We start from the raw sequence: 19,254 nt of genomic DNA, 5'->3' as shown, positions 1-19,254 counted from the left end.
CACAATTCCCTTCATTAATTCATTAAGCTGTATTGGGTATTTATTTCTTCCTCCTTATGGTAACTAATATTCTTTGTAGACCTTTTGGTATAATTTTTATCATCTTTTTCTCTGATAGGGTCAAAGGCGGGACACTTTGGGGTCCCTGGAGCCAATTCTGGGGCACATTTGGGGCAGTTTTCAGTCTGGGGAGGGAATTCAGATAGAACTTGAGGGTCTGGAGGACACTTGGGGGAGCCGGGTGGGCACTTGGAGGGGCACTCAGGGATTCTGAGGGACAGTTCCGGGTCCGGGGCAGCACTTGGGGGTCCAGGGGGGCCCTTGGAGGTCAGGGAGGGGAATTCGGGGCCCTTCGGGGTCCGGGCGGGTCCTTGGGGGGCTCGAACATGGCTCTCTGGGGCGCGGGGGGTGATGGGAGTTGAAGGCGCAGGTATCATACGGTTAAACAGCGCCGCGGAGCATCACGGGAGTTCAAGGCGCAGCTGCAATGGCTCTCGGTCGGGCGAGGGGCAGGACGGGAGATGAAGTCCCGACTGGAATAGCGCTGGACGTGCGCCGCGGAGCATGATGGGAGCTGTCGTCCCCAAAGTGGTAGAAACGCGGCGTTTGGGGGTCCGGGAAGGCTCCTGGGGGACACTTTTGTGTCCGAGCCGCGACTTGAGGTCCTCGGGGGAACATAAACGGCTCGGGAACCCTTGGAGGGAGCTCGGAGAACTCTAACCGGGCTCTTTAGGGCGCGGGGCACGGCAGGAGTTTTAAGCGCGGGACTGTGTTCTGAGGGGCTCTGGGGCCGCGGGGGATGAGAGGATATGAATTCCCAGAAGTGGCTGTACCAGGCATCTGTGGGGTTGGGAGCACTCAGGGGGTCCGGGGACGATTTTGGGGGCTCCCGTATGGGCGCTGAGGCGGCACTGAGGGATCCTGGAGGGTCTGGGGGACACTTACGGGACAGATGGGGGTGGATCCCGGGGTTCTGTGGAGCACGGGGCATGACGGGCGTTGCAGTCCCGGCTGCAATGGGGCTGTATCCGGCCGCGGGCATGACGGGAGTTGTAGGCAAAAGGAAAGTATGGCGGCCATCTAGGCACCGCCCCCAGGCCCGGATCTCTGGCGCTGATTGGCTGTGATCGGTGATGGGCGGAAGCCTCGCCAAATGAGAGGCGGTGGAGGCGGGAACAGCCTCTCCATTCCCTTCTAGTACAGCCCAGTCCCTGCCAATACACCTGAGTCCATTCCCATTCCCTCCAGTTCCTCCCAATTTCATCCACAGGGTGCCCCAGTGTCCCCAGTCTTCCCCACAATGTCCCCAGTGTTCCCCAGTATGTCCCAGTCCTCCCCAGTGTCACTCACAGTATGTCCCAGTGTCTCCCACAATGTTCCCAGTGTTCCACAGTATGTCCCAGTCCTCCCCAGTGATCCAAGGACAGTTTAATTTCTCACGGTGGCTGTGACAGCCAAACCCAGCAGTGAGGTCAGTGCAGTGCCCATGCCCACAGCCCCTTGCAGTGGCCCAGTGCAGCTTGGGCTGATGATCCACCCTCACAGCTGGCCCAGGGCAGCTCTGCAGTGGCTTTGGTGGCCCCTTGGGCTGGCACACACCTGAGCAGTGTGTCTGTTTGCAGTGGGGAAACTCAGGAGTTTGAGATTGCTTCAAAAAATATAAAAAGGGAAAACCCCTCTTAGGCTGGGTGCAGCCAGCTCTCCAAGCACAGCAGGTCCCGAGGGAGTGAGGACAGACAGGATGGGGCTGGGCACTGTGGAGCAAGGTTGTCCATACTGGGTCAGAGCTCCAGGCACAGCTTCTGTGAGCAGGCCAGAGCTGCTGAGGAGAGACCCTGGGTCAATATCAATCACAGAATGCTGCAACCAACTCTGCTCTAAAGAGAAATAAAATAAAATTATTCCTTTAAAATAGGAATGTGTATTTTTTACAACCTGTTTGAAATTTTTCTCCGTCACTGGACTAGAAAAACTTTAATGACCCTCTCAGTGCTTTGGTGTTGTTTACATCAAAATCAGTCCCTGAGAGTGTCTTCAAAAAACTTCTCAAGAACTCAAAGATAAATTTAGACTCCAAAATTCCTTGAAGTTTTAATGGGTCCCACTTGAGGGACACAACTGAGAAAGTGTCCCCAGGTTCCAGTTAGAGCAGAACCCTGGAGGCAGTGATGACAGCTGGGCACAAACAAGACCAAGGTGTCTCTGGTGCTGAGCAAAGCTGGATGTGTTTGAGGAATGCCAAGGGCCAAGGCCTGAGCCCCAGGGCCTGGCCAGGCAGATCCTGTCCCTCCCTCCTTGCTCAGGGCTCTTGCTGGGATGGGCTCTGGCATGTGGGGATGTGCAATGCCAAGGGCAGGAGCATGGGGCGGCCCCTGCCAGGCTGCTGAGCAGGGACAAGGAGGCCATGAGGCCCCAGGCCTGCAAGGGTCACTTGTCTCCTGCTCCTGCCTCAGGCCCAGGCCCAGCAGCCACGGCCAAAGTGCTGCCCAAGTTGGCTCTGGCAGGGCTGTCTTGCAGCCGCTGCCCATGCCTGTGCCCTGTGCAGCCCAGGCTGTCCTACGGTGTCCCTGCCCTGCGCCTCTGTCCCTGCAGGCTGTCGGCATCCCCCGGCTGCCCCACCTGGCTGGGCCCTTCATTTGCTGACAGCTCTGCCTCCTGCCTGCCTCTGCCTGCCCACACAAAGCCTGGGGCTGATACCAAAAGGGTTCATTCCATTTTTACCCTGCCTGGGAACTTTCAGCACAGGAACAAGGCATGCAGGGGCTGCTTTCCCAGCAAAATGGTTGGAAGAGAAGAAGACATCTGGCTCAAGGGTGCAGGGATAGAGAAAACAAGGAGTGAATCTGGGAACTTGGCGTGGGTTTTATGGAAATGGGTAAATCCTAATTGGCATTTAGTGACTGTGTATAAGCAACACACTGGTAGAATTACATTTCCTAATGTTAGGAGTTATCCCCTGTTGGACCTCAGTCCTGAATAAATGATACCTTCTCAAACACCAAATTAGTGTTATGGAGCCTTATTCTGATATTTTGGAAATTTGGTGACAGCAGAGGCTGACAGCCAAGGAGTCAGCTGTGACACTGTGGAACCCCATGGAACAAAGAGTCCATTGTGATGCAGTGGAACCCCATGGAACAAAGAGTCCATTGTGATGCAGTGGAACCCCATGGAACCAAAAGTCCATTGTATCAGAGCAAGGCCTCATGGAACTAAGGAGAGCATTGCTGACAGTGTGAAAGCTCCTGGAGCCATGGGGTCATTGTGACAGTGTGGGGCTCCATGGAACCAATGGTCCATTGGGACACTGCAGAACCTTCTGGAATCAAAGGGATCATGGTTTGCTCTGGAACCTCATGGAACAAAGGATCCATGGTGACACTGCAATGCTCAGACCATTGTTGACAGTGTGAAAACTCCTGGAACGAAAAGTCCATTGTGACACAGCAAGGCCTCGTGGAACCAAGGGTCCCTTGTGGCTCTCTGGGGCTTCCCAGAACCAAGGAGACCATTTGGACACTGTGGGGCCTCATGGAACCACCTGGCACTGTGACACAGCGGGGCCACACGGAGCCAAGGGGCCACTGAGACCCTGAGGAACCTCATGGAACCAAAGGTCCATTGTTACACTGTGGAACCAATGAGACCATGGTGACACCATGATGCTCCATGGAACCAAGGAGCCATTCTGATTCTGCTTTGCCTCATGGAGCCAAGGGGCCACCATGACACTGCAGGGCCTTGTGGAACTAAGGCAGCCTTGTGACACTGCGGGGCCCTTGGAACCAAGGGTCCATTGGGAGATTGCAGGGCCTCATGGAACCATGGAGACCATTAGGAACCTTCAGAACCCATTGGAACCAAGGAACCATTGTGACACAGCAAAGCCTCATGTAACCAAGGGCACAATAGTGACACTGCGGGGCTCCATGCGACCAAGGGGGGATTCTTAAAGTGCAGGACCAAGGAGACCACTGTGACACTGGGGCATCATGGAACCAAAATCCATTTTGACACAGGAGGGTCTCATGGAACCATGGAGGCCATTTTCACACTTTGAGGCCTGATGAAACCAAAGGGCCATTGTGGCACTTTGTGTCCCCATGGAACCAAGGAGTCCATTGTGACACTATGAGTCCCTGTTGGGCCAAAGGGCAATTGTGGCCCTGTGTGGCACCACAGATCCAAGGGACCATTGTGACCCTACAGGGCCCCATGGAACTAAGGATTCATGGAAAAATGTGGGACACATGGAACCAAAGGTCCATTGTGACATTGTGGGGCCTCATGGAACTAAGGGGGGACAATTGTGACACTGTGGGGCCCAGTGGAAGCAAGGGGCCTGTGTGACACAGCTGGGCCTCATGCAGCCAAGGGTCCACTGTGATCCTGAGGAGCCCAAAAGAACCAAGGGGCCATTTTGACACTGTGCAGCTGTGGAGACCCTGAGAGGCTTCCCTGGCTTAGGGAGACACAAAAAGCTTCCCTCAAAAGCTGTTTGACCCCATTGGCTCCTTCCCCTTGTTCTGTGTCCCTCAGCCACTCCCTGTTCATTCCCCATTGGCCCCATCTTTGTACTGCCCCCATGGCACTGATCAGCCCCTTCCTCTGGAGATACAGGAACCTGGACTCCCCTCAGGAGTCCTGCCTTGTGACCCTGAACATCTCACTGCACGGCTGAATCAAACATCTGTGGGTACCATGCAAAGGCCCTTTGTGCTTCCCTACCCTGGGCTTTATTAGCAGCTATTCCAGCTGCAACAATGGTCCCTTATGGCAGTGTGGATCCAAGGACACCATGGTGACACTGTGGGACCTCATGGATCCAAGGGGCCATTGTGACACTGAAGAACTTCATGGAACCCAGGGTCCATTGGGACACAGCAGGGCCTCATTGGAACAAAGGAACCATTGCTGACAGTACAGAAACTCATGGAACCAAGGGGCCGTGGTGACACAGCAGGGCCACATGGAACCCAGGAGACCAGTGATATTTAGGAACCTCATGGAACCAGGGTCCATTATGGCACTGCAGAAACAAGGAGACCATTGTTGATGCTCTGGAAGCTCACGGAACCAAGCAGCCATTGTGACACTCCAGGGCCTCGTTGAACCAGGCAGACCATTGTGACACCACAGAACTTCATGGCACTGAGGGTTTATTGTGACACAGCAGGGCCCATGGAGCCGATTGTCCATTGTGACAATGTGGAACCAAGGAGACCATGGTGACACCATGGAAGCTCATGAACCCATGGATCCATTGTGACAAAGCAAGGCCTTGTGGAACCAAAGAGACCATTGTGACATCATGGAACCTTGTGGAACCAAGGAGACCATTGTGACATCATGGAACCTTGTGGAACCAAGGAGACCATTGTGAGACAGCAGGGCCACGTGGAACCAAGGGTCCATGGAGATACTGCAGATCCAAGGAGACCATGGTGATGCTGTGGAACCTCATGGAACCAAGGGGACATTGTGACACTGCGGAACCTCTTGGAATCAAGGCAACCGTGTTACATTGTGGAACCTCATGGAACCAAGGGGACATTGTGACACTGCGGGGCCTCATTGTAACAAAGGACATGGTTGATAGGACAGAAGCTCGTGGAAACTATGGGACATTGTGACACTGCAGAGCCTCATGGAACCAAGGAGACCCTTGTGACATCGAGGAGGCTTATGGAACCGAGCAGCCATTTTCACACCACAGAACCCAGGAGACACTTGTGACATCATGGAACCTCGTGGAACCAAGGGTCCATTGTTACAGTCAAGAACAAAGGACACCATTGTGACAGTACAAAACCTCATGGAAATGAGGGGCCATTGTTATACAGCAAGGCGTCATGAAATCAAAGGGCTGTTGTGACACTCTGGGGCCCCGTGGAACCAAATATTCATGGTGACACAGCGGGGCTGCTTGTGACCAATTGTCCATTGTGACCCTGCAGATCCAAGAGACCAGGGTGACACTGTGGCAGTTGATGGAACCAAGGAACTGTTGTGACACACCAAGGCCTCGTGGAGCCAAGGAGAGCATTGTGGCAGTGCAGAACCAAGGAGGCCATTTTGACAGTACGGAACCCAGTGGAACCAAGGGTCCATTGTTCTACAGCAGGGCCTCATGGAACCAAGGGGCCATTGTGAAACTGTGGGGCATAATGGAGCCAAGGACGCCACTGATACTGAAATCAACTGGATAGAAAATCCTGAACAGTTTGGAGTATTTGAAAGCAGGTACTCTTTATTACAGCATGGTGGTCACTTGGGCCATCCTTCCTCCATTGGAGTGCACTGAGCATCAAATGAACCGGGTTTTTATCACACACACTCATTATGTATCCATTAGCTAACCCCACTTCCTTTGAGTTTATTTGACATTGTTGCACCCCTTATCACAAGTCCTTACATGGTTCTTTAGGTCTGTCTTCAACATCCAGTGTCCTTTTTAGGTGGCTGTTCCTTGACCCCCACTTTTGAGTGAGGGCAATATTATTGTTCTGCATAACTTCTGTTTTATCAGCCTTGCAGAGCTGAGCTGGCATCCTGCTTGCATTTTGTGTGACTCCTGTTTGCCAGAGGCACATCCTCAATCAGTTTCTCCAAGGCTGTGCTGTTCTGTTCTACTGTCCTTGACAAGAGTAAATATTGTTCTGTTCTCCTGTCCTTGTCTCAGTGCTCACCCCGCATGAGGCGTCTGCAACCCCCCCAACCGATGGGCCTGGGGTGGGCAAGTGTTCCTGGGGAACAGGGATGGGACAGCTGGGCTGGACTGACCCAAGGGATGTTCCACTCCATGTCACACCATGATCAGCAATCACCTGAGAGAAGCAGGGGGGCAAGGAGGGTACGGGATTAATTTCTTTTTTAAGACATTTTTTCTTTGAAAACAGCACCTACACATACAGAATCCTCTCCTGCCATAGGGTAGTAAAACATTTTCTGCTGATAGGTGATTTCCTGTGGATTTTCTTTTCTTCCGTGGCTTTTTCTTTTTGTGGTTGGTTTGTTTGTGGTGTTTTTGTGTTGTTGTGGGTGGGTCTTGCTTTAGTTTTTTGATTGGGTTTGGGATTTTTTTTTTGTCAGGTTAGGTTTTTCCCTATTGAACTGACTTTCTTCTGATGCATGAGTTTTTTCTGACGTTTCTTGAGGCTTGCTTGGCACCTGATGGCAAGACAAATTTACCCAACTCAGTCATCTTGCCCAATTACATTTTGCAGTCACCACTGACTAGGTGAGTTTGGTCACAGACTCTCTGCAATTCGGCAGCGTCCATAAAGGAATTGAAAGTACATTTCATGCTGTTTTAGAGACAAGAGAAATGTTCCACACTGGTGGGCTGTCACCTTGGTTTTTTAAGATTTTCTAAGCCTTCTGATGTTGACATTCTTGTAGTGAACTTTCTCACACACTTTCTGTAAATAACTCATTGTTTTGCATTCCTTTATGGAGGAAGAGAGTTGATGGACTGTTGGTTCGACCAGTGGCATTGGAGAGGTGCCACTGTCATCCTCCAATCCACTGTAACTTTTAGAAAACTATAAATGTTAGAGTCAGAAAATAAACTGCCCTTTTTTTCCTTCACCTTGTGAATGGTGGTGAGCTTGTGTTTTTTTGTGTCCTATAGCGACAGTGGTCAAGGGCTGGTCACTGAGGGATGTCACCAGGGCGTGGCTGCCAAGAGGACTCTGTACCATGGATCACATTTGACCCTCACTGTTCAGCCAAATTCCCACCCAGCCCATGTTCCACTCCTTCAGCCCAGCTCTCTCCAGTCTGGCTCTGAGGAGACCACAGCAGACCCTGTCCCAGGCCTGGCTGAAGTCTGGGCACACAACATCCCCTTCTTTTCCCTCCCACGTGGGTTCTGCAGTGCCTGCCCTGTCCTGCCAGTGCCTGGAATGGCTGCAGGAGGATTTGCCACATCCCCTTCCCTGCTGAGCCTGACCAGGCTGTGACTCTCCCAGTCCCCCTCCTTGCCCTGTTTGCAGACTGGTTCCATGTCTGCCCTTCCCAAGTGCCCAGGACCCTCTGGGATGGCTCTGGCCTTTCCAAGGGGTTTGAGAGAGGTCCCACAGTGACACTGCCCAGCCTTCTCAACAGCCCTGACACCAAAGGCCTTTTCCACATCCCTCACTTCCAGGTCAGTGCCCAGAACACAGCACAGCCCTGTCCAGGTCCTCGGGCTGGTTCAGAAGGGAGGCAGCTCTGATTTTTCCCCACAGACCCTCACTCTATCCAATGTCTCTCTCTGCAGTCCATGGCTGCCCTGAGCATTTTTTCCTGGAGCGTCCCTGCCTGGGATATTTCTCTCCATGCAGTCCTAACCACAACCCAGCAAAGAATTCAGGTGTTTTCCCAGAGGATGTTACTCTCAGAGTGAAGTGGCCTCAAGGCACTGTTTGTGCCGCTGGAATTGTGCCACCCCCGGGTGCTGCTGATGGTGTTTGTGCTCACTGGGGTTCATCTCCCCACACACACACCATGCACTGCTGAGATCTCCTCAGCACAGAGCAAACATGGCCTGCTGGCCTGGTCCCTTGGTGTCCCTCCGTGCAGGGACAAACAACCTCCTGCAGGTGGGGAGAGACCAGTGCTGGCAATGGTGGCTGCAGGGGCTGCTGTGGGACAATTGCCCTGGGGCACCTTCCCAGGCTGTCCCAGAACAAAGACACAGCCCAGGCCCTGCTCTGCTGCTCCCTCAGGTCCATGCCAGGAGCTCTGGCTGGGCCAGGACACTGCTGTGAGCTCCCCCTGCACACTCCCCCCTGCCCCAGGCCCTGGGCTTTGCTGGGCCAGGGCATTCCTGGAGCACATTGCTGACAGCAGCTCTGGAGGAGAGCAAAGCCTCCCTGCCCTGCCCTCAGGAGATGCCCTTTGCTGATGGAGCTGCTGTGCTGGAGCCCAGCTGTGTCCCAGCAGTGCCCATGGCCTGGCCCTGCCTGTGGCCACAGCAGGGACACGTAGCAGGACAGGGACCAAGCTGCCAGAGCACTCCGGCCTTACAGCCACAGCAGGGCTGGCAAGGACAGGGTGGAGCTGGGCAGAGCAGCTCTGAAAGGACCAATCCCTGCTGCTCCCTGGCCGTGCTGCTGTGCTGGGACTCTTTCCCCTTCTCCCCTCTAACTTCATGCTGGGCTCAGAGTTGGGATCCTAGATAAAACAGGCACTGCAAGGTAGTTTAGTTTTTTCAAATGCAGCGATAGCAAAATCCCTGGTTTACAGAGCTTCTGGGCGAAATTCAAGAGGCAGACAGTGAATTTGATAGGGGTGATTAAAAAAATTTATTGAGGATAATTTTATAACAGAAAACCCCATTGAACACGACCAAAGACCTGGGCAGACCTGTTGGGCCTGTCATGAGTTCCATTCCGAAAACTATGCAGAAGTAAACAAGCAATTGGTTGCTTCAGAAGTTATCCAGTCATCATTCTCCTCAGGGCAGCCTTGAGCTCCTGGTTCCTCAGGCTGTAGATGAGGGGGTTCAGGGCTGGAGGCACCACCGTGTACAGAACTGACACTCCCAGATCTAGGGATGGGAAGGAGATGGACAAGGGCTTCAGGTAGGCAAAGACTGCAGTGCTGATAAACAAAGAGACCACGGCCAGGTGAGGGAGGCAGGTGGAAAAGGCTTTGTGCTGTCCCTGCTCAGAGGGGATCCTCAGCACAGCCCTGAAGATCTGCACATAGGAGAAAACCATGAACACAAAACAACCTAAACCTAAGGATGCACCAACCACAATGAGCCCAAGTTCCCTGAGTTTGGAGTGTGAGCAGGAGAGCTTGAGGATCTCTGGGATTTCACAGAAGAACTGGCCCAGGGCATTGCCATGGCACAGGGGCAGGGAAAATGTATTGGCCGTGTGCAGCAGAGCATTGAGACAGGCACTGGCCCAGGCAGCTGCTGCCATGTGGGCACAAGCTCTGCTGCCCAGGAGGGTCCCGTAGTGCAGGGGTTTGCAGATGGACACGTAGCGGTCGTAGCACATGATGGTCAGGAGGGAAACCTCTGGTGAGATGAAGAACATAAAGAAAAACACCTGTGCAGCACATGCTGAGTAGGAGATGGTGCTGGTGTCCCAGAGGGAATTGTGCATGGCTTTGGGGACAGTGGTGCAGATGGAGCCCAGGTCGCTGAGGGCCAGGTTGAGCAGGAAGAAGAACATGGGCGTGTGCAGGTGGTGGCCGCAGGCTACGGCGCTGATGATGAGGCCGTTGCCCAGGAGGGCAGCCAGGGAGATGCCCAGCAAGAGGCAGAAGTGCAGGAGCTGCAGCTGCCGTGTGTCTGCCAATGCCAGCAGGAGGAAGTGCCTGATGGAGCTGCTGTTGGACATTTGCAGCCTCATGTATGGTTACTTATAGAGGATTAACACCTGTCAAGGAAGGAAATGGCAGTGCCAGATTCACTCTGGGAATCATGGACTGTGGAATGAAGACTTGAATAACTGCACCAATTTTTTGAGTCAATCCTATGTGTTTTATTTGGAATCCCCTCAAAATTACTTCTCTTCCTGGGAGAGAATTTTCCTTAACTTTATTTGAGTTTGGCTTTGGGCGGCTGAGTTCCTGCGTCATCTTCAGCATTGCTCTCAGGCTGAACACTGCGGAGCTCAGAGGGAAAACGGAGCTCCCAGTGCCCCAGTGCAGTCAGACTTGCTGGAACCACATAGGTTCCCTTTGTTCATTTTCCCTCTCTCTATTTAAGCATGATCTCCCTTAAAACTTTCTTGAAAAATAAAGAGGACTTTGTGAATTCTCCAGTTTAAAACAAATATTCTCCAAACCCTTCTCTCTTTCCCTTTGCAGCTGAATACGGAGGGATGCAAAGTGTTGCTCTGGCTCTCTGCTGCCTGGAGTTGTGCCTGCTGGGAGCTGTTTCTCTCTATCCAAGCCTTGTCCCTGCCAGTGCTGCCAGAGCCCAGCCCAGCCCTGGGGGCTCAGCTCTGCCCTGCAGACCCCTCCCAGCACAGGGCACTGCCCAGGGGCATCTCCCTGGCAGCAGGGCCTTAAGGGCAGGCCAGACAAACAGAGATGCTGCAAGCCAAGGTGCTGCTGCTGCTGTGTGTAGGGAGAGGAGGCTGAGGAGGCACTTTCTGAGGGAGATCTGAGGCCCATCTGCTGATGCCCAGGCTGACAGTGCAGGAGGCTCAGGGACACAGCCAAAGCTGACAGCCCCTTTCCCTTCCCTTTAGGAGAGAGCTGAGAGCAGCCCTGGCCATGCAGCACCATCTCCAGAGCAGGAGGAATCTGCCCTGATGGGGGTGGCTCCTTGCACCTGGAACTTCTCCCCTGCAGCATCCATGGGGAGCTGCCAGGCAGGCTGAGAGCTGCCCCTGGCAGGTGGCACATGCCCTGGGCTGGCCAAGAGCCCTGAGGGCTGCAGGAGCTGCTCTGCAGGACAGCCCTGGGCAGCCCTGGCTGCAGCCCCAGCTTCAGCCCCTGCAGCCGTCCCTGGCAGCAGGAGCCGTCCTGCCCTGTCCCTCTGACGGTGCCCAGGGCAGCCCCGCTCTGCACCACATCCTCCTCCTCCTCCTCCTCCTCCTCCTCCTGCTGCTCCTGCTCCTCCTGTGCCACAGAGAAACTGGGAGAGTCCTCCTGACACATCCCCCAGGCTCTGGGGTGTGCTGGCTTCAGAAGATCCCTCCAGGAGCACAGGGGACATTGCCCTGCACCCACACACTCACCATGCACAGGGCTGTGAAGATCTTTCCCCAGCTGAAGTCTCAGCTCAATGTCTTCCCAATCCTGATTGCCTTCAGCCTGTCTCTGCCTGCCTCCTGTCCCCTCAGTGCCTGCAGGCAGAGCCCTCAGCCCTGCTGGGCTGGGAGAGGAGCTGGCCCTGGAAGAGCTGTTCCTTTAAAGCTCAGCAGCACAGACACAGCACAAGGACTTTAATGAGCCTCTTGGGGATTTGGTGTTGTTTACATCAGACTCAGTCCCTGAGAGAGTCTTCAGAAAACTTCTCAAGAACTCAAAGTTAAATTGAAACTCCAAAAGTTTCTTGAAGTTTTAATGGGTTCCACTGAGGGGACACGACTGGGAAAGTGTCCCCAGGTTCCAGTTAGAGCAGAAGACTGCAGGCAGTGATGACAGCTGGGGACAAACAAGGCCAAGGTGTCTCTGGTGCTGAGCAAAGCTGGATGTGTTTGAGGAATGCCAAGGGCCAAGGCCTGAGCCCCAGGGCCTGGCCAGGCAGATCCTGTCCCTCCCTCCTTGCTCAGGGCTCTTGCCGGGATGGGCACTGGCATGTGGGGATGTGCAATGCCAAGGGCAGGAGCATGGGGCGGCCCCTGCCAGGCTGCTGAGCAGGGACAAGGAGGCCATGAGGCCCCAGGCCTGCAAGGGTCACTTGTCTCCTGCTCCTGCCTCAGGCCCAGGCCCAGCAGCCATGGCCAAAGTGCTGCCCAAGTTGGCTCTGGCAGGGCTGTCTTGCAGCTGCTGCACAGCCCTGGTGCTTCTGAGGCAGATGAGATGTGACCACCAGAGGCCAAGGCCAGCCAGAGCTGACAGGTTTTTCTCTGAGAGATATGCTTGCATACAGCAAGGTTTTAGGGCGGAGTACCAATTTTGTCCCTGGGCGTCTGAAAAGAGAGACAGTTCTTTCCATAGGAAGGAAAGCATGGAGCCCCAGTGTTTCATGGGCAGATGAGAGGCAGCCCTTGACTTTCTGAGATCAGCCAGACCTGTCAGGTCACCCCTAGGAGGCCAAATCAGCCAGATGTGTTCCATATTCCTCTCATTCCATGGTCCCCCACAATGTCCCAGTGGTTCCCTTGATTCCACGAGTCCCTGAGGTGTCACAATGGCCCCATGGTTACACGAGGCCCTGAAGGGTCCTAATGGTCTCCATGGTTCCACAAGGCCCCACAGAGCCATGGTGGTCTCTTGGTTCCATGAAGCCCCACGGTGTCACCATGGTATCCCAAAGTGTCACAATGGTCTCCATGGTTCCACCAGGTCCTCACAGTGTCACTGGGGTCTCCACAGGAAGGAAACAACTGAGCCCCAGTGTTCCAGGGGCAGCCGAGGGGCAGCCACCAGAGGCCAAGGGCAGCCAGATTAGACAGTGCTGGCAGATTTTTTCTGGGAGCCATCCTTGCATATAGGGAATTGTAGAGGTGGAATAACAGTTTCGGACATGGATGCCTGGAGAAGAAGGACAGTTCTTTTCCATAGGAAGGAAAGCGTGGAACACCAGTGTTTCAGGGCCAGATGAAAGGTGGCCACCAGAGGCCCAGGCCAGCCAGGCCTCTCTCTCCTGGCAGCTTTTGTCTGAAAGCAGTCCTTGGATATAGGGAATTTTTGCAGGTGGAATCAAAAATTCGGCCATTTCTGCAGGGATAAGAAGGACGGTTCTTTTCCATTGGAAGGAGAGCACAGAGCTCAAGAATTTGAGTGGCAGAAGCAGAGAGAGAAGGCTCCTGAGAGTCCAAACCAGCCAGACCTGTTTGTCCTGGCCGCTTACATCATGGAGAAATCCTTGCATACATAGAATTTGGGAGGTGGAATCTCAGTTTTGACCATGGGCACCTGATAGAGATGGATGTTTTTTCCAGAAGAAAGAAAAGTGTGAAGTCCAAGTTTCTTAGAAGAATACAAGAGGTGGCCACCCATGGGCCAAGAGAGCCCAATCTGTCTCTCCTGGCACGTTTCATCTGGGTGAAATCCTTGGACATGGGGAATTTTGGAGGTGGAATCTCAGTTTTGGCTGTGGGCACCAGGACAGGAAGGAGAGTGCTTTTTATTAGGATGGAAAGCACAGAGCCCCAGTGTTTCAAAGGTAGATGAGAGGTGGTGTTGTAGACATCTTTTTCTGAAAATCCTTTCTTAGGTTTTTTTTTCCCTTCTGAGAAGCTGAGGCCTCAGAAACAAAATGTAAGCAACGGTTATCTCCTGCTGTGGAATGCATCAGGTGGATTTTTGATTGGCCCATCTAGGTTGTTTATAATTAATGGCCAATCAAGGCCGAGCTATCTCAGACAGAGTCTGAGAGAGCTGCCTTTTGTTATCATTCTTTTCCATTCTGTTCTTAGCTAGCCTTCTGAGATGAACCTTTTCCTTCTATTTCTTTTTAGTATAGTTATAATGTAATATATATATATCATAAAATAATAAATCAAGCCTTCTGAAATATGGAGTCAAATCTATGTCTCTTTCCTCATCCTGAAAATCCCTGTGAACACTGTCACAAGGTGGACCCCAGGTGGCCAAGCCAGCCAGATCTGTCTGTCCTGGCAGATTTCATCTGGGAACAATCTTTGCATATATGGAAATTTGGAGGAGGAATCCTGATTTTGGCCATGGGCATCTGGAGGAGAAGGGCAGCTCTTTCCACAGGAAGGAGAGCCCAGAGCCCCAGTGCTCCAGGGGCAGATGAGCAGCAGCCCTCGACATGCCAGGGTCAGCTGGACCTGTCAGGTGGCCCCCAGGTGTCCCAGCCAGCCAGGCCTTGATGCCTTGAGAGGCTGCCTAGAACAGGGGCTGGACAGTGTTACAGGAATAAAGTAGGGATTTATTAAAAGGCCTTCAAAGGATACACCTGGGGCAGTGCAAGAGCCTGGCTGAGGGTACACCCAAGATGGACAATGGTTCACACATTTTCACATTTTTATAGGTTTTGGTCCATTTCCATATTGGGGTTAATTATGCAATTACAGCTTCAGGTTGTGAAGTCCCATCCTCCCAGTCTGCTCTCCTCAATTCACTGTTTGCACTTTTTGGGCCTGAAGCTGCAACAGTGTCCTTGGCTCTCCTAGGTTTCTAGGTTTCCTAGTCCAGTTATGAAGAAATATTTCAAAGAGCTTCTAAAAAATATACACTCCTATTTTAAAGGACGTATTTTATTACTGCTCTCTTTGGAGCAGAGGTGATTGCAGCATTCTGTGATTGAGATTGACCCAGGGTCTCTCCTCAGCAGCTCTGGGCTGCTCACAGAAGCTGTGCCTGGAGCTCTGACCCAGTGTGGACAACCTTGCTCCACCTTCCCCAGCCCCATCCTGTCTGTCCTCACTCCCCTGGGACCTGCTGTGCTTGGAGACCTGGCTGCACTCAGCCTAAGAGGGGTTTTCCCTTTTTGGGGTTTTTTGAAGCAATCTGAAACTCCTGAGTTTCCCCATTGCAAACAGACACACTCCTCAAGTGTGTGCCAAGACCAAGCTGTCACCAATAACATTCCCCTCACCCAAGGCAGAACTGTGCAGGAAATGTTTTAGACCTTTGGACTCCATGGTTCCATGAGGCCTTGCTCTGTGGCAATGGACTTTTGGTTCCATGAGGTTCTGTGCTCAACAGTGGTATCCTTAGTTCCAAGTGTCACCATGGCCCCTTGGTTCCACGGGGCCCTGCTGTGTCACAATGGGCTCCATGATTCCATGATTAATGCAAAAGCTTTGCATGAACAACGAGCAACACCATGGTCTCCTTGGATCTGCTTTGTCGCAATGAACAATGGGTTCCATGAGATCCCAAACTGTCACGATGGATATTTGGCTCCATGTGGCCCCTGTGTCACAAAGGACCCTTGGTTCCATCAGGCCCCACAGTGTCACAGGGGTTTCCTTGGTTCCATGTGCCCCAATATGTCACAGGGTTTTCCCTTTTCCTGCAGCAACCAGCAGCAAACCCCAGTGCCAGGGTCAAGTGTCTGGCAAGAAGGAGCAAGGGGGGACATTTGGAGTGATGGATTTTGCCTTCCCAGGTCACAGTGACATGGGATGGGGCCCTGCTGTCCTGGAGATGGCTGAACACCAGCCTGCCCATGGGAAGGGGTAAAAGACAACAACCTCTGTCCATGGAACTGCAACAGCAGAGAGGTCAGGAGAAGGCTGGGTTTAAAAGACTCTCACCAGCACAGGAAACATCAACCTAGGACATTTTCTTGAAAGCTGACATTTTAGAGCATTCTTTTATACAGACATGGACCACCAAATACCAAGTTAAACAGGCTTTCTCTGTTCCCTGAGACCAGCTGGAATCTTTTCAGCAGTCTGTGCTGTTCCATCCCTTGCTTAGGGCGAGGATGTCGGATGTTTCAGCAGCCTCCGTGCTTCTGGAGGGCTTCTCTTCACAGGCAGGCTCTAAAAGCCGAATAAAACAAAACAGCAGTGTAAGGCACAGCACAAAGGAAGCACCAGGCTGATCAACACCGCCCTTGCAGTGACATTTCCCATGAGATCCTCAGCACCCCGGGCTGCAAACAAACCCCGCTCGGGGCGAGCACAAGAGCCGGGCCCAGCGCTGAGCTCCAGCCCGAGCCCAGCAGGGCCTTGGAGGAGGCGGGGGCAAGCCCCGGGCCAGGCTCCAAAGGGGCCTCGGGGCTGGGGGCGATGGCGCCGAGCGCCCTGCCCGTGTCCCCCTCGGCCCTGCGGCACCACGGGGCCAGAGCCCGGTGCCGGGGCTCGGTCCCTGCTGCCGCAAGGGCGCTGCCCAGGGCTCCCCGCCTGCCGGGGCTGGGCCCGGGGGCTGAGGGGCGGCCGCCAGCCGCAGCGGCGCCTTGTCCGGGCCGGAGAAGGGCTCGGGGCAAGGGCAGTGGCGGCGGCGAGGTCGCTTCTCCGCCCGGGGCGTTTGCGCTTCAGCCGCAGCAGCACCGGCGGCTTCTTGGAGCTCGGTGAATGCCCAAGCTCGGCGGCCTTGGCCGAGCGGGGCCCAGAGGAGCTGCAGTCCCATCTGGGCCCAAAGGGCGCCCGCTCAGCCCAGGCGGCACTGAGGGAGCGGCGCCGCCATCGCTGCCGCCCTCAGGGGAACCTCCGGAGCATTCACCTGCCTCAGACACTTGTGTATACAGCGGCATGAAAGCATCGCTCCTTCTCGAGGCTGCATTAGAGCACACAAATAACAAAATCAGATTTAGTCCAGATTTGCTCCTTCCCATGCATCATCTATCAAGAATCTACTCCAAGTGCAGTGAATGATCAGAGACACATCATGTATATTTCTAGATCATTTATTCTCACACCAATTTTCAAAGTCCTTACACTGGTTTGAAGTGCCCGTGTCCTCCTCCTTATCCTCCACCTCCTTATCCTCCTCCTCCTCCTCCTCCTCATCCTCCTCCTACTCATCCTCCTCCTCTTCCTCATCATCATCTTCCTTGTCCTCCTCCTCCTCATCCTCCTCCTCCTAATCCTCCTCTTCATCCACCTCGTCCTCCTCCTCCTCATCCTTCTCCTCCCCCTCCTTATCCTCCTCCTCCTCGTTCTCATCATCCTCCTCCTCCTCCTCCTCTTCATCCTCCTCGTCCTCGTCCTAATCCTCCTCCTCCTCCTAGTCCTCCTCCTCCTTGTTCTCCTCCTAGTCCTCCTCCTCCTACTCATTCTCCTCCTCCTCCTCGTCATCCTCTTCCTTGTCCTCCTCCTCATCGTCATCCTCCTCCTCCTTGTCCTCTTCATCCTCGTCCCCCATCTCGTCCTCCTCCTCCTCCTCCTCCTCCTCCTCCTCCTCCTCCTCCTCCTCCTCCTCTTCCTCTTCATTCTCCTCCTCCTCGTCATCCTCATCCTATTCCTCCTTCTCCTCATCATCCTTGTCCTCCTCCTCCCTTTCCTTCTCCTCCTTCTCCCCCTTTTCCTCCTTCTTGTCCATGGCCTCCTCCTCATCCACCTCCTCCACGTCCTCGTCCTTGTCCTTGTCCTCCTCCTCCGCATCCCCTTTGTCCTCATCATCCTCCTCCTCCTCATCCTCCTTGTCACACTCCTCCCCCCCCTCATTCTTCCTCCTTGTCCTCGTCATCCTCCTCCTCCTCCTCGTCGACAGAACTGGAGATTTTCTCCTCACTCTTTTCTGTGGAAGGATAAAGCCCAGCTGCCCTTTTCCTCTGGTGCCTCCTCCTTTCCACATCTGAGGATGTCAAACTCACCAGGAGCAGGAAAATCCCCATTCCCTTTTTGCTTGTGGCTGCAGCCTGGAACATCCTCTCAGAAGAAAACCTTTCTGACAGCCCTGCTGAATGACACTGGCAGGAGGTTTGTGAGAAATGGAGAAAATTGTATTTTGATAGGAAATCAAGTTACAAAATTACTTCTTTCTGTCCCATTCATTTTCAGTCAGTTCCAGTTCTGTTTTTAAGAGTGCCACCTTCTCAGCTGATAGTGTTTGTGTCCCCCTTTCTCTCCTGCCTTTCTCTGCCTGCTCAGTTTCTCTCTCAGTGTCTCCCTTGACCCAGGGCAACTCTCACCAAAGACCCTGCCCTGATTGAATTCCCAGTCCATGAGCTACAACAACCATGGGTGAAGTTATGAAGGCTGGCAGGGAAATGTCACTATAAGAGCAAGATCTTACTTGGTTTTTGGTCCCTTCTTTAAGGGCTTGTGCCTTCCAGGTCAGGAACATCTTTTCCTGGCTGGGAACTGGAATTCCAGCCCCTGGCAGTGTGTGCCATGGATGCCAGAGGGGCATTCCCGAGGTTCCCAGGGTGCTGCTCCTGCCGTGCCTCCCAAGGAGCTGTGCAGGGCCAGGGCACAAGGTCCAGCAGCTCTGTTGGTTCTGCAGTGCCACAAGGGCCCCTGGTTCCATGAGTTTCCCTCTGCCAACAGCGGTTCCTTGGTTCCCATGATGCCCTGCTGCTGTGTCACCATGGATATTTGGTGCCATGAAGTTCTTCAGTGTCACAATTGGCCTCCCTCACTCCATGAGCTCCCGCAGTGTCACAATGGCCTCCTTGGATGGGCAGTGTCACCATGGACCATTGGCTCCAGGCAGCTCCGCTGGGTCACCATGGACTCCTTGGTTCCATGAGGTTCCAGGGGTGTCTGCATGGTCTCCTTGGATCCACAGTGTCACAATGGACCACTGGATTCATGTGGCCCTGCTGTGTCACCATGGCCCCTTGGTTCCATGGCACCCCAGGGTCACAATTGACTCCTTGCTTCCACATCGCCCCCTCTGTGCCAAAATGGCCCCTTTGTTCCATGGGGAACACAAAAGTTTTGAGGAAACATTGAGTAAATCCTGCTTAACACACCTGGGAACATCTGTTTGCATTCAAGAGAGAGGTTAAAGGTGAGGATCTTCCATCTGCAACAGACAGCCAGGGAAAGGACAGGGACAGAGGATTCAGCTGCAAGACTGAAAGAATTCTACTCCCAGAGATCATTTCTGCTCACACTGTCCCTTGTAGAAAGGTGACACCATTCCCGGCAGCCTGGACTGAGCAGGTGGGTCCTGAGTGGGGTTTGTTGTTTAGGAAACCTGCTCAGGCTTTTCTATTCTTTCCTTCCCAACAGGAAAACTTCTCCTGGGCCTGTGTGCAGGTAG

At 53.6% G+C, this 19,254-nt stretch overlaps 1 protein-coding gene across 1 annotated transcript; it reads right to left on the bottom strand.

The window, feature by feature from the left end:
* Positions 1–9,422: 9,422 nt before the first annotated feature.
* Positions 9,423–10,340, bottom strand: LOC139603720 (olfactory receptor 14J1-like). The gene has a single exon (XM_071454613.1). It carries the CDS (start codon positions 10,338–10,340, stop codon positions 9,423–9,425), a length of 918 nt encoding a protein of 305 aa, XP_071310714.1.
* Positions 10,341–19,254: the final 8,914 nt, after the last annotated feature.

Source organism: Agelaius tricolor, unplaced genomic scaffold, assembly GCF_023055355.1.
Source record: "Agelaius tricolor isolate 1412-34295 unplaced genomic scaffold, bAgeTri1.0.p SCAF_40, whole genome shotgun sequence".
NCBI classification, from domain to species: domain Eukaryota; kingdom Metazoa; phylum Chordata; class Aves; order Passeriformes; family Icteridae; genus Agelaius; species Agelaius tricolor.
The sequence above is the reverse complement of the archived record's forward strand: the minus strand, read 5'-3'. Positions and strand labels throughout refer to the sequence as shown.